The sequence below is a fragment of the Musa acuminata genome, chromosome BXJ2-10 (genome assembly GCF_036884655.1).
Source record: "Musa acuminata AAA Group cultivar baxijiao chromosome BXJ2-10, Cavendish_Baxijiao_AAA, whole genome shotgun sequence".
Classification (NCBI taxonomy): domain Eukaryota; kingdom Viridiplantae; phylum Streptophyta; class Magnoliopsida; order Zingiberales; family Musaceae; genus Musa; species Musa acuminata.
Window position 1 is genome coordinate 32,900,789 of NC_088347.1, and position 12,174 is coordinate 32,912,962.

General features: G+C 43.9%; 3 protein-coding genes across 6 annotated transcripts; 1 reads left to right on the forward strand and 2 right to left on the reverse strand.

Annotated features, from left to right (window-relative positions):
• Nucleotides 1-1,966: 1,966 nt before the first annotated feature.
• Nucleotides 1,967-5,376, reverse strand: LOC103969069 (uncharacterized). Of its 3 annotated transcripts, none has more exons than XR_001975816.2 (6): nucleotides 5,067-5,376; nucleotides 4,773-4,968; nucleotides 3,529-4,119; nucleotides 2,534-2,773; nucleotides 2,398-2,472; nucleotides 1,967-2,246 (listed from the first exon to the last, which is right to left on the reverse strand). XR_001975816.2 is itself a non-coding variant. In XM_009382490.3 (5 exons), exons 1-4 carry the CDS (start codon nucleotides 5,219-5,221, stop codon nucleotides 2,582-2,584), a joined length of 1,134 nt encoding a protein of 377 aa, XP_009380765.2. In that variant the 5' UTR covers nucleotides 5,222-5,376; the 3' UTR covers nucleotides 1,967-2,217; nucleotides 2,534-2,581. The 3 variants fall into 3 exon arrangements, 1 of the variants encoding a protein (XP_009380765.2); XR_670545.3 differs by having other exon boundaries at nucleotides 2,398-2,445; nucleotides 5,067-5,375; XM_009382490.3 differs by lacking the exon at nucleotides 2,398-2,472 and having other exon boundaries at nucleotides 1,967-2,217.
• Nucleotides 5,377-6,011: 635 nt separating this feature from the next.
• LOC103969070 (zinc finger protein CONSTANS-LIKE 3) lies at nucleotides 6,012-7,564 on the forward strand. Of its 2 annotated transcripts, none has more exons than XM_009382491.3 (3): nucleotides 6,012-6,761; nucleotides 6,848-7,187; nucleotides 7,303-7,564. In XM_009382491.3, the coding sequence occupies exons 1-2, from the start codon at nucleotides 6,132-6,134 to the stop codon at nucleotides 7,166-7,168; spliced, it is 951 nt and encodes a 316-aa protein (XP_009380766.2). In that variant the 5' UTR covers nucleotides 6,012-6,131; the 3' UTR covers nucleotides 7,169-7,187; nucleotides 7,303-7,564. The 2 variants fall into 2 exon arrangements, with proteins under 2 accessions (XP_009380766.2, XP_064985882.1); XM_065129810.1 differs by having other exon boundaries at nucleotides 7,307-7,564.
• A 3,572-nt stretch (nucleotides 7,565-11,136) lies between these two features.
• Nucleotides 11,137-11,883, reverse strand: LOC103969071 (protein GLUTAMINE DUMPER 2). Its single transcript, XM_009382492.3, has one exon. The coding sequence runs from the start codon at nucleotides 11,801-11,803 to the stop codon at nucleotides 11,294-11,296; it is 510 nt and encodes a 169-aa protein (XP_009380767.2). The 5' UTR covers nucleotides 11,804-11,883; the 3' UTR covers nucleotides 11,137-11,293.
• Nucleotides 11,884-12,174: the final 291 nt, after the last annotated feature.

The following is a 12,174-nucleotide window of genomic DNA, read 5'->3' on the forward strand; positions in this document are numbered from 1 at the left end:
CATCTCCCACTCCAACGCCACCGTGCCTTCTGGCATCCGGCGATGGGGACGAGATGAAGGTCAGGGAACTGCCCCTCAGGCCAGGGTAGAGCCAAGCAGCGATGGCGCAGGCAAGAGCGAAAGCAGGGCAGTATGGTTGCTAAGGGAAAGGCGACAATGCCAAGTGAAGCTGAGCAGGGTAGGCGGGAGACCATGGCGTGTGAAACGAGTGTCATAGCGTGGAGGACGCATGAAGGGAACTATGGGCAGTAGAGCAGCGGGTAAGCAAGTCATATATAGATAAGAAGAAGAAGACGACCCCTCGGTGGAGGAACTCACTTTTACCGATATCTCAAAGACAGGATGAAAGTTTTGCGAGGATGAGTTGCACATTCCTTTTGGACCCATTTTTGTCGTTAGGAGTGGTTAGGAACACAACAACCTATGGATGAGTCCACAGTAGTCTACCAACTACTGTACTAGACAGGATTAGCCTCAAGAAAACCCCAACAGCCTACATGATTGCCATTCACAGAAATAGTTGGGGAGGGGGATACAGAAGAACGTCTGCACACAACTATCCCGTTTCAGTGTCCAACAAAATGTCATCAGTACATGATTCATGCCTGCTGGTCACAAGATTCTTCTCCATACGTTCATGTACCCTTCAAGAACATTTTGGTGAAACATATTCCTCCCAAAGGAGTCGGTGAATTATATGGCGCTCATGAACTACGCTTGGCCTTTGCAAGTTTCTCAACCTCAGACACCTTATTTTGGATGGGCAACAGAAAACTACGGAACACAACCAACTAGGCTTTTGATAGGTTGGTCCCATCAGTCAACACAAAAGACTGCACCGGATACCATCTCACATGAGACTGCTTATGATTCATGCTAAATGGGGAGGGATTTGCCTGTAGCAATGTGATTCAGTGGACTAAAGAAATGTAAACCTATGTTTGGTCGGATGACCATGAAACCCAAAACAGTGGCATCTCATTCACTACTCCCCACTCCCCTTTTTTTTGTCCCAATAACTATATACACACACACACACACACCTCTGAAGGCCTATTGATGTCTCTAAAATTTTGTTTAGCATGTATATTTACCCAAAACCAAAAAAATTGCATAATGCCATTTTAATTAATGTTCATTTAACACTATAGATTAACTGTTAATTTATATTAATATCCTAGAAAAACTCAGTGTAATACTAAGAACATTGGAGACATTCAAAGTTATTTTATATTGTTTTAACTCAAATAAATTAATTTAACCATATATTTAAGTGATAAACCTTTATTTAATTTTCTAAATCTGACCAAATTATTGTTTTTTATATATCAAGAACAAACCAGCCCCTCATATGTGGTTGCTACCAAAAGAAAAAGTGGGGGTAAAATTCCTGAAGCTTAGATAAAAAGATGAGACAGAATCTCTTCAAGAAGATAGTTACTGAGATTGGCCGGTCCAACCATGAAAACCATGAAACAGATCTTGGATCGGATTGGTTCAATTATTGAATCAATTCTGCTTCAAACATACATCAAACCATCTGATTCGGCCAGATTTTTATGTACATGGATAGCAGATTCGAGTCAAAGATCTAATAAGAGATGGCACTCGTTTGACTCTTTTTGGTGACGTTGGCGGGTTCCAATGGCGAGAATGGTCCGTGGTACATGCCTTGGTTTAAACCTCTAATAGGTCTATTTTGTCCACGGGCAAGGCTCTGAGGATTTCCCATATTAATCACTGAAAACTGGTGCAACTCAGAGTTTTTTTGTTACTTATTCTCGGTCAAATAACACTTGGCTAATGGAATAAATAAGGGGAAAAAAAAATTTAAGGATGACATCTTAACGGATGTTCTGTGCTGAATTTATCATATTATGAAATAGGGATCCAAGGCAATAATAGTTCATCGACTTAACAAGTATATTCGAAGAGTATAAACCATCAAATTAGCTAGTTCAGAGGATGACATGAATCACAAGTTGAAATTTCCATATAGTATAAGATTGGACTTCCATTAACAGTTTGCATGTAGGAATATATTGCAAAACTATAAGACAGATTAAGTAAAATAAGCAAAAGCATTCTTTGGTCAGGAAAATAGCACCTGGAACTGAAGACTGAAAAAGATAGGAGGCTTTGTGGCAGATCGATATCCATGGAGATGAAGCCACAATGTAGGCCATCGAAATAATGACCTGCATTCGGCTTGTTCACCTACATTTTAACCACAAAAGCACTATGACCTGCAAGACAATGAAGAAATCATCACTCGTATTGGCAATACAAATAAAAAGTAGGACCACCTTAAAATGTAATTTTGCAAGCAACCAAAAGTCCTTGACACAACTTTGTTAAGCAGAAAGGACAGATTAGTATAGAGCAAAATATGCTCACCAGTAACCCAAGGCACAAAAATGGTATCCCATTGCTCAGGCTCCCAAACTCCATGCCAAATATTCCATCAACAAACTATAAGTTATTTTAGTGTTGGTATTGAAATGATGAAAGCGAGAAACACAGAGGTACTTACAAGCATACAGTACGATCACCATTTACATTATCAAGTTGCATCTATCACTCAAGTCCCATAATTGGGTCCATGGGTAGATACCGGCGGACCATATGAATATCTCCACTGACAACAGGCTGTACACTTGTCTTGCTTAGTGCTGTTCTCTAGGGTGCAAAATTTGCATGACCAGGTCTTAGATTTAGATCCAATAGCTTTCAGTTTTTGAGCTCCACAAGCTTTGCATATTAGTGCCAATGGCTGTAGAAATCCAAAGTTATTTTGCAAAAGTCCACGATATAGATGAAATAAAAAATGAGTTAGTTTCCGCACATACATCCATATTTTTATATATAGGAGAAATATTTGAGAAAAAACAATCATGTTCAAACTAAGCGAGAAGAGAAAGGGAAAGATATACTTTTGTAAATGGTTGTTGGGAGCAAAAGAACGTCATTTGCATAAATAAAGTGATCCATAAACTAGGTAGCTGGTAAAGAATAGATTCCTTGAGTTATTTAATATCCCACCAATTGTGTGGTGATTGAATAAAATGTGGAAGATTAAACCGAAAATATAGTCTAAGATGATTAATAATACAAGAAAAACTTCTAAACAACTTGACTCACTCACTCATTTGAAATTCAATAGTTATGATGTACAACTCATCTCTCCTTTGAACTTTAATAGTTATGAAATACAAGTAGTCAAAAAATACAAATCTCATGAATTAACATGTATTTAGCAAAGCATATATTTCAAATCCATTAACATCTTTTAGTTACTATTACTATGTTAACAGCCAGAAGGTGGTACATGGTTACAAAAAACAAATGACTACAAAATGCCAATCTCGATGAATCACATACGGAAAGAGCAAGAATCCATGAGTTATCCCATGTTGCAGATTGACATAATATAATTTCCGTTCTGCTTGTAAAGAAAAATCAGCAAAATGATCAAAATGCAAGTTGCGAATGGTGACTATAGTTTAGTTGATAAAGCATAAGCCTTACTTGATTGAATAGAGTGCATAAGCTGCATTCCCAAATTGCTTGATCTTCACCACCATCTTTTGGGTAATGGAATGTCGATCCACCAGCTACTGGTGCCCCACCAGATAAGCAATCAGTTGTAGACTCATGGTTCTTGCACTTAGAGTGGGAGCTACTCCCAACCTTATCTATATTACTAGGACCCCTTAGTACAAAGTCCTCCCCTTGTACCCCATCATCAGAAGTTCTTGATGAATCACCTTGTTCTGTAGATGAAGGATACTTAGAGATTCCGCAGATACTCTCTACTGCACCAGTGGGTTCATCTGACACAGACCCACACCATATATCATCATACATCCTTCTCTCTGCAGCCATAGCAGCAGCTTGTATTGGACTAAGTGCATCCATAATTTCACTGTTTCCCCCTAATCTTTTAGGTCCAGATGGTAGCAAAGCTCCAACACGAGCCCGTTTTGCTGCAGCAGCAACTGCAGCCTGCCGAAGGGATGCTACTGGTGGTTGGTGAGAGAAGCCACCTAAGCGTCTTCCAGGGGCATCAAATCCCTGCCCAGTTCCAGTTATTCCCTTTGCAACCAGTTCTTCACATTCCTGCATCAGTTGATAAAAGCCAGTTCCACAAATACATCATGAAAATGCGAAAATCATGTGCTTGAATTAACAAAATCATGCTCAGGTTCTATTAGTCATCATCAATCACTGTTACTACACACCTCACACAAGCATCCTATAAAGAAGCAACTAGATATTAACATAATACAATAAAATAAACCAGGGATGGAAAGTTGGGAAGGCCAAAAGTGCATGCTATAAGAGAGATCAAAACTTTCACATTCCAATTCAAATCAATAAAAATTATGTAAAAGAACTTCAGAAACTAGGACCAGATGATCAAACTAACCAAAAAAAAGCAGAGAGATAAGTAAAAGGAACAAAGAATGTAACATTGGACAATCAAAATGCAATCATGACTGATTAAATCAGTGACTCATATTATCACGTAACATGCATAATTCTTACTCCACAAAAGCTAATGTATGTCGAAGGAAGAATCAGAACACTAACTTTTATTGTAATGTCTGTTGAATAAAACCTTCACTAGACAAAGGAGTAAACAAGCTTCCAACTCTGTTTGTTTTTCAAGTAATTATACCAGTCATCGGTTCTGTGATTCGGTGAACATATTATGAAGTACAACATTGACACAAAAAAAGAGAAACAAATTGGGAAACAGAAGGAATTACCTTGCGCAACACATCCCAGAGTTTGTAGAAAGCGGCATTGTGGGGGCCGTGCTCGATGTGGCAGAGCTCGTGGAGCATCGTGTCGAGGACCTGCTCGAAGGGGAAGAAATCCCAATCCCTGTTGGGCCGCCTCAGGCGAAGCTTCACCTGGGCGCCGCCCCCAACATTTAACCCCAAAAGAGCCGGATTGGCTGGGCTGCACCAAACCCCAAAGAGGATCGATCATTCCATGCGTAAGACGAGGAGGAAGAGAGAAAAGAAGAAGCGAAGGAAGAACAAAGGGATCGACAATACCAGAACTCCGATAGGAGCTTGACCTTCCAATTGCGCCGGCGCATGATGGGCTGGACCTGCTTGGCGATGCGATCGAGGAGGCGGTGTGCCTCTTCCTCGCCGGGCTTCTTGAGGGCTTTGATCTCCCAGACCTTGTTAAGATCGTGAAGATTCATGGCCAAAAGGACCGGGAAACCCTAACCCTGGATCGATGCGGAAGCAAGCGATGCGAGAGAGGAACAGAGGAGAGAGGGGTCGGTGCGGAGCGATTCGAAGGGAAACGAGCGCGAGTTTGAGAGATCGGAAGGGGAAAGGGTTCGGTCGGCCTTGCGTCGCAAGCCGCAGCCGTATTATTACATAAGGATACGATTTAAGACACGACTAAAAGCCGTGAGTTGAATCAGGATTCGATTTTTTGAACAGCCAAAAAGAAAACCTTCTTTTATTGGTCAGCGACCAGTGGAGCCCACGGGTGAGCCAGTGGGTCCATGTTTTCGGGACGGGAATTAGTTACATGGATCGGACTACCATGGAAAAACTCAGTTTCTGAATCACCCGTGAAACGTGCCAGGGGAACGCACCTTGAAATAGCATGGTGTCGATGTCCGACGTTGACGTTGCGTGTCACCGGGTACAATTGGCCGGTGATGGGGCTGCCACGACTAGCTGACCAATCCAAGTGCAACTAATCGACGCTGGGCCCCACTGTCGCTTACTAAGTAGCGCCCTTCTTGTCTCGTCCATATATTTTATTAATATTAATTTTGGATAATTTATTCTACGCTACCAGAAAGTCATAGAAACAAATGGCAGAAGACACGCAACGTGTTCGACTCTGATTGGCTACGTTTCCCATCCGTGGGCCCCTATCAGGATAGAGCGCCGGCCAATGGGAAATTAGGAAGATCTTAAAACCCCATTAAATAAATACATAAATAAACCAATCAATCTGAAAGAACCGAAGGTAGTGAGGGAGAGAGAGAGAGAGAGAGAGAGAGATAGAGGGAGCGAGGGGGAGGCGAGGGCGTGCTGTGTGTGTGTCTGTGAGAGAGAGAGAGATAGAGAGAGAGAGAGAGAGAGAGATCCATGAAGAGGGAAGAGGTCGAGGAGAAGAAGGGGGGCGCGTACCTGAGCGTGGCGTCGAAACCTTGTGACTCGTGCCGCGTGTCGGCCGCCCTCCTCTACTGCCGCGCCGATGCTGCCTACCTCTGCCGCGGGTGCGACGCGCGCGTGCACGGCGCCAACGGCCTGGCCTCCCGCCACGAGCGCGCCTGGCTGTGCGAGGTCTGCGAGCATGTCCCCGCCGTCGTCACCTGCAAGGCCGACGCCGCCGCCCTATGTGCCGACTGTGACGCCGACATCCACTCCGCCAACCCCCTCGCTCGTCGCCACGAGCGCATCCCCCTGCTTCCGTTCCTCGGCCCTGCCCCCAAGCCCCCTGCCACCGGACGCGTAGGTAGCGGCGACGACGAGGAGACGGACGCCGAGGCCGCCTCATCCCTCCTCCCCCAAGAGGGCCCGGTGCTCCGATCGGCCGCGGAGTTCTTCTTCTCCGACGCTGATGCTTACCTGGATCTCGACTACGGCTCGTCGATGGACGAGATGAAGACCGTCGTGGGAGCGGACCAGCCGTTCTTCCTGGCACCCGGTGGTGACTATTTCGATCTCAATATCGCCGGATGCAAACAAGAAGCCGATCATTCCTTATGCCACAGCGTATTCTCCACACCATCAATCCACGTCGAGCTAAAAAAGCGCCACCGCAACGTGTTCTCACAGCTTTGCTTCGTGGGACGGTGCAGGTGTCGTCGTCGGAGGCAGCCGTGGTGCCGGACGTGTCGCAGCCATCGGCGGTGGGGATCCCGTGTGATCCGGCGGCAGCACGGTTGGACCGGGAGGCACGGCTGATGCGATACAGGGAGAAGCGGAAGAGCCGGAGGTTCGAGAAGACGATAAGGTACGCGTCGAGGAAGGCCTACGCGGAGGCGCGGCCAAGGATCAAGGGGCGGTTCGCGAAGCGGACGGAGGTGGAGGCGGAGGTCGGCCGGATCTACTCATCGGCGGCGGATGCTGTGGCGGCCCTCATGGCGGATGACGACTACGGCGTTGTGCCATCATTCTGAAGCCTCCCATATCTTCTAGGTAGCATCCAAAATAGAGGAGATGTATTGATGATATCCTAATTAACGCACTTTACATAAGGTTTGGTGTTATGATTCGGATCCGAAACTGATGGATTTTAGCACGATTTTTGTAGGTAGCAAAGCGGGAAAACGTAGGCTGATACAGAAAGAACGCATTCATGCATGCATGCAAGCAACGTGGAGGAAGGAGCGAATGGTTAGATGAGACTGCACGCCTGCCTTTGGTACTGTGTATTATTGAATGAATATGAACATTATTGTGGAATCCATGTTGTGACTGTAAAATTTGTAGTGAATCGTACAAACTGTATCTATCAAGTAGACTGTGATCTTAAGCTATTAGTTGGAGGATATATGATGACCATGAAGAATCTATATCTTGCTCATCAAACTAATTGGAGGATATATCATTCAGCAAATCCACACCAGTATATGGTAACTTGTGACTGAGTTTTAAGATGTGATGAGGTAATCCGAAAACTTCAGCTATTAGTAAAAAGGTCCAATGTATACATACTTTGACATTCCTTCATGTCTCATGAGAAAGCTAGTTAGGCATGATGTCTAAATGGGACTCAAATTTTTGATGCAAGTCCGAATGAATAAAGGGTGCTCAACACATTAAAAAATGGATAGATATAAGATTCACATGCTTTGATGCAATCTCATCTACAGGCTGAATCCTTTCGAGGGGCTGAAGTGGTCAGGAACTATAGTTGTAACCAGGATTTTGAATATCCATCTGTATCAACGTATCTAACAGAGCTACGATACATGACGATATATATCATCGGTATATTACGACATACCGATAGTATACTTTAAAACCTTAAAAATACCTTCATATATCACATTAGGGTGCATCGATCAATATGCCTTAGTAACAATTGAAATATGGAATGATATCGAACGGTACGCCTCGATACCGATCAAAACACTAGCACTATTCGATAGAGGACAATTCGTATATCGATATCTTCTCATACCGATACGTATCTTCCGTATCAAACAGTACAAATCGAAATTAAGAATCCTGATTATAACCATTTTTAGATAGTACTCGTTGAAGCCTCTCCTCACTGATAAAAGAACATAGTTCTAAATCACCTACTCGGTGGTGTAGACAATATAGTGTGTTAGTGAACAAAAGTATCATGGCTGATGAGTCAGCACGGTTAGGTCAGCGGGTCAATGTCGAGAGCTTCTTGCGGAGTAAGTAGGATGATGAGATAGCCACACCCTCAGGGAGGAATGCTGGTTGGCGTTGGTTGGGATCCAGGCCGGCTCACTGCTTTCCCTTGTGCAACGAAAAGTATCTCTTGGGTCAAGACGCTCGCCACTCGGGGGTGGCCGTTTCGGAGTGACTCGGGCAAGAGTTGGGTTGGCGGAGTCGATTGGGCTCTCGTGAGGGGGTCTTAATCAACGTTCTTCGGTCTGCCAACCCGAGTTCCGTTTATGGCGGGTCACATCTCTCCATCTTCGAGATAGATGACAACGCGTCCTCGTACACTAGATGACAATTCCCAGGTTGAGACGCTCGTTGGTCACAGGTGGCCGCTTTCTTACAAAATGGCCTTTGGGTGCTTCCCGCTCCGACGAGCAAGTTAGTGGTATGTTTTTATCTCGATTTTTTCTCCCCTTGGCCGAGTGTCGGATAGGGGTTTTTATACTATCATGCGAGAATTAGTTGCACCTCGGTTCGTTGCGACCGTTGACCTTTGTGGGATAGGATGGCTTCTCTGACGAGCTGACGTCTTTGGGGATGCCCGAGCGACGTCCGCCCCGAGCTCTTTGGATAGTCATGTCGTATAGTATCTCGGTACGGAACCCAACTTGGTGTGCATACGGGGTTTATGACGTCGGAGTTTGACATTAGTTGGGACGAGGCATGTTGGTGGTGACTCATCCAGGAAATAAAATATGACTTATCATAGTGTCAAAAATCTAGAAATGATATGTTGGAATCGATCCCGTGAGGATAGTTTTATATAGTAAGAATTAAAAATAGTTAGATTAGACATATTACAAATGATCGCTATCAATGTTAGGATATATTTATTAATATGTGAGATAGAGATCGAGGAGAGTATTAAAAGAAAAGTTCCAAAATGGGAGGGTTTGAGATTTTATTTGATAAATTTTTAACATTTAAAATATTGATTTTGTGTATCAGATTCATTTGTTAAAGATGATTTGATGTTTTTTTAATTATATGATAAGTTGGTAGAGTTTTTAAATAGAAAATATTTTACCTGAATAAGTTCTCACTTTGAGTTTTTACTAAACGACATCTTATTTTTTTCATCAAATTGATAAAAATATTCTTCTACCTTTCATCGATCACATCTATCTTTATCGTCCTTACCCATACGCCCCTAGTGAAGCGGGTGATCGAAGTACTGCACCTCTCATGGGGGAAGAGTATAATGAGTGATGTTACATGGAGAAAAAGGAAGAGGATGAGGAGACGACGAGAAGAAGGTAGAAGAGAAAAGATAACATATACCAGGAGCGATGGGGGTAGCGATAGCATAGACGATGATGATAAGAGTGGTAACGAACGAAAGTGGAGGCAACTAATGGGGGGATGAAAAGATATTTTTATTAAATTTATAAAAAATATGATGACTCACTCAAATAAATTTTAATTATGAAGGCATAATTCCGTAAAAGACTAATATACATTTCTAAATAAAATCCCAAATAACGTAGCATTTCCGCATCCGATACGATTCCATGGTTTACATAAACTACATTAGGATCATACAAAAGAAGGAAGCATCACATCATTCTTTTTTCTCTCTGTCTTGTTTGCGCGCACGTCCTCGGCGTCCTACTGGTTCGACGTCCCTCTGCTGTCTGTCGGCCACTTCCTCCGGTATCTTTTCCGAGCTCAGCACCCGATTCTGTAACGCGAGAGTCCGGCTCAGACGACGACATGGACGCCGACTGCTTCCACCGCCCGCAGCTGTACTTTTCTCGGGCACTCGACCAACATCATACCTCTCTCTCGCAGGGTGGTCATAGACCGGCATGTTCATCTTCTTGGGAAAATGGTGGTGGTGGTTTGCTTTCTCCCACCTCTCCATGCAACATCACCACCATGTTCATCTTCTTACAGTAAACATTTGCTTATTTGTCGTCCATAATCTGACAAACAAATCGAGTGGGACGTCAACCCCTCGGAGTGGATGAGCATACAATATAATTTATAATGGCAAGAAGAGGAGAAAACCACAGAAGATGAGGGGACGGGTGCATGTTCTGCGGGGAGAGAGCTTCTCGGCCGGATGGCCGCATCCTTATTCGGAACCCCGGCTTTGCACTACGAGAAAGAAAAGCCATTGGCAATTGATTGATTCGCACCACCACCTAAAGAGCATATAGCAATCATTGGAACGAGTCGAATCTTTCGATGGAGAAGTGGGCACAAATCGGGTGGCTAATTTGTTGCCGCCGGTCGCTTGTGATTCAACCGTGGATTTCGACCTTTCCTTCTTTTTTTTCCCTTAAATATGTTTAAAATTATTATTATTTTTATAAAAATTAAATTAAAATTACCGATGTCGACATCTTCAACAAATATCAATTTAAGTTTCAGACTCTCAAGTAAATTTATAGATTTCATGGTCACTAATATTTAAGATGTTTTAAAATTAATTATACTAATGGAAAAAAAAAGAGTATATATATATATATAATGCAAAAATAAATTGCATAACTCTCGTGCATAACATGTAGAATAAGCGACTGTGATAAGGAAAAAGCTACTGTGTGCCATCTGTCTTCTCAGGCATCTCGTAGGTAACACGCGTCTCGCTCTGTCGACACCATAACACAAACAGTTTCCAGGCATCATGGCGGAGTAACGTTGGCGTGCATCAAATTTCTATTACTATTACTATTATCATTCATTTATTTTTCTGCTATAATAGAATCAAATCCACTGAAAGACATAAAATATGCATTTTCTATGCAACCGGAAAACACAAAAAAGGGGGCTCTCTTCTTCGACTAAAACATTACATTTTTCCCGCAAATAAAAATCAGAAAAAGCGATCTAAATAATAATAATAATAATAATAATAATAATAATAATAAAACTCATGCACCCAAGTTTTGGTTCTCTCTTTGGCTACGGATCTGTTCCTTGTTTTGCGTCTCATTTCCCGGCCCCGTGCAATCCTCGATCTTCTTCCCCTCCTCTTCGTCATTGTAATGATCGCCCTTATTACAGTGATCACCGAACGACGACGAGGCTGGGCTCGAAATGGGAGTCGCGAGGTACGTCGGCTTCTCGTCTCCGGCCATGATCACCACTACCTTTTCCTCGTAGCACGCGGCCGGCTTCGCCACCCCCACCCACGTCTTCGGGTCCGGCTCGGCGTCCCCGCCGCGGCGGCCCCCGAGGCGTCTCGATAGCTTCCAGTAAGAGCAGGCGAGGAGGAGGAGGGCGAAGGCGATGAGGCCCAGCATCGCCGCCAGACCCCCGAACAGGTAGGGCACCGGCGAGTGCCACTCCGAGTGCCCACCTCCTCCCCCCGCCGCCGCCGCCGCCGCCGCTGCCGAGGGCACCACCACTGCCGTCGTGTTGAACCCTGCTCCCGCCCTCATCTCCCTTCTCACTCACAGGGAATGAAAGCCTCCCTTTCTCTGAGCGATATTGGAGGAGATGGTGGGCGATGGATGGAGGTCTCGAAGGTGGTGAGGATAGAAAGGAAGGTGGCGTGTCATTTATAGGGAGATTGGTTAAGAGTTTTAGGGAGAGGGTAGAGTGGGAATAACATCAAGTGTGAGATCTCTCCTTTCCTTGCAAGGAGGATTGAATTGGCTCCTTCGAGTGGATTAGCTAATTCTTTAGGGTTTTAGATGTAAAAATAATAATAATAATAATGTTGAGTGGAGAGAAGTAATTGGAAGATGAGGTGAATACTTATCCACAAAAGGGCCCTCAATATATTTTTGTCCATATAGTTATGCAATTG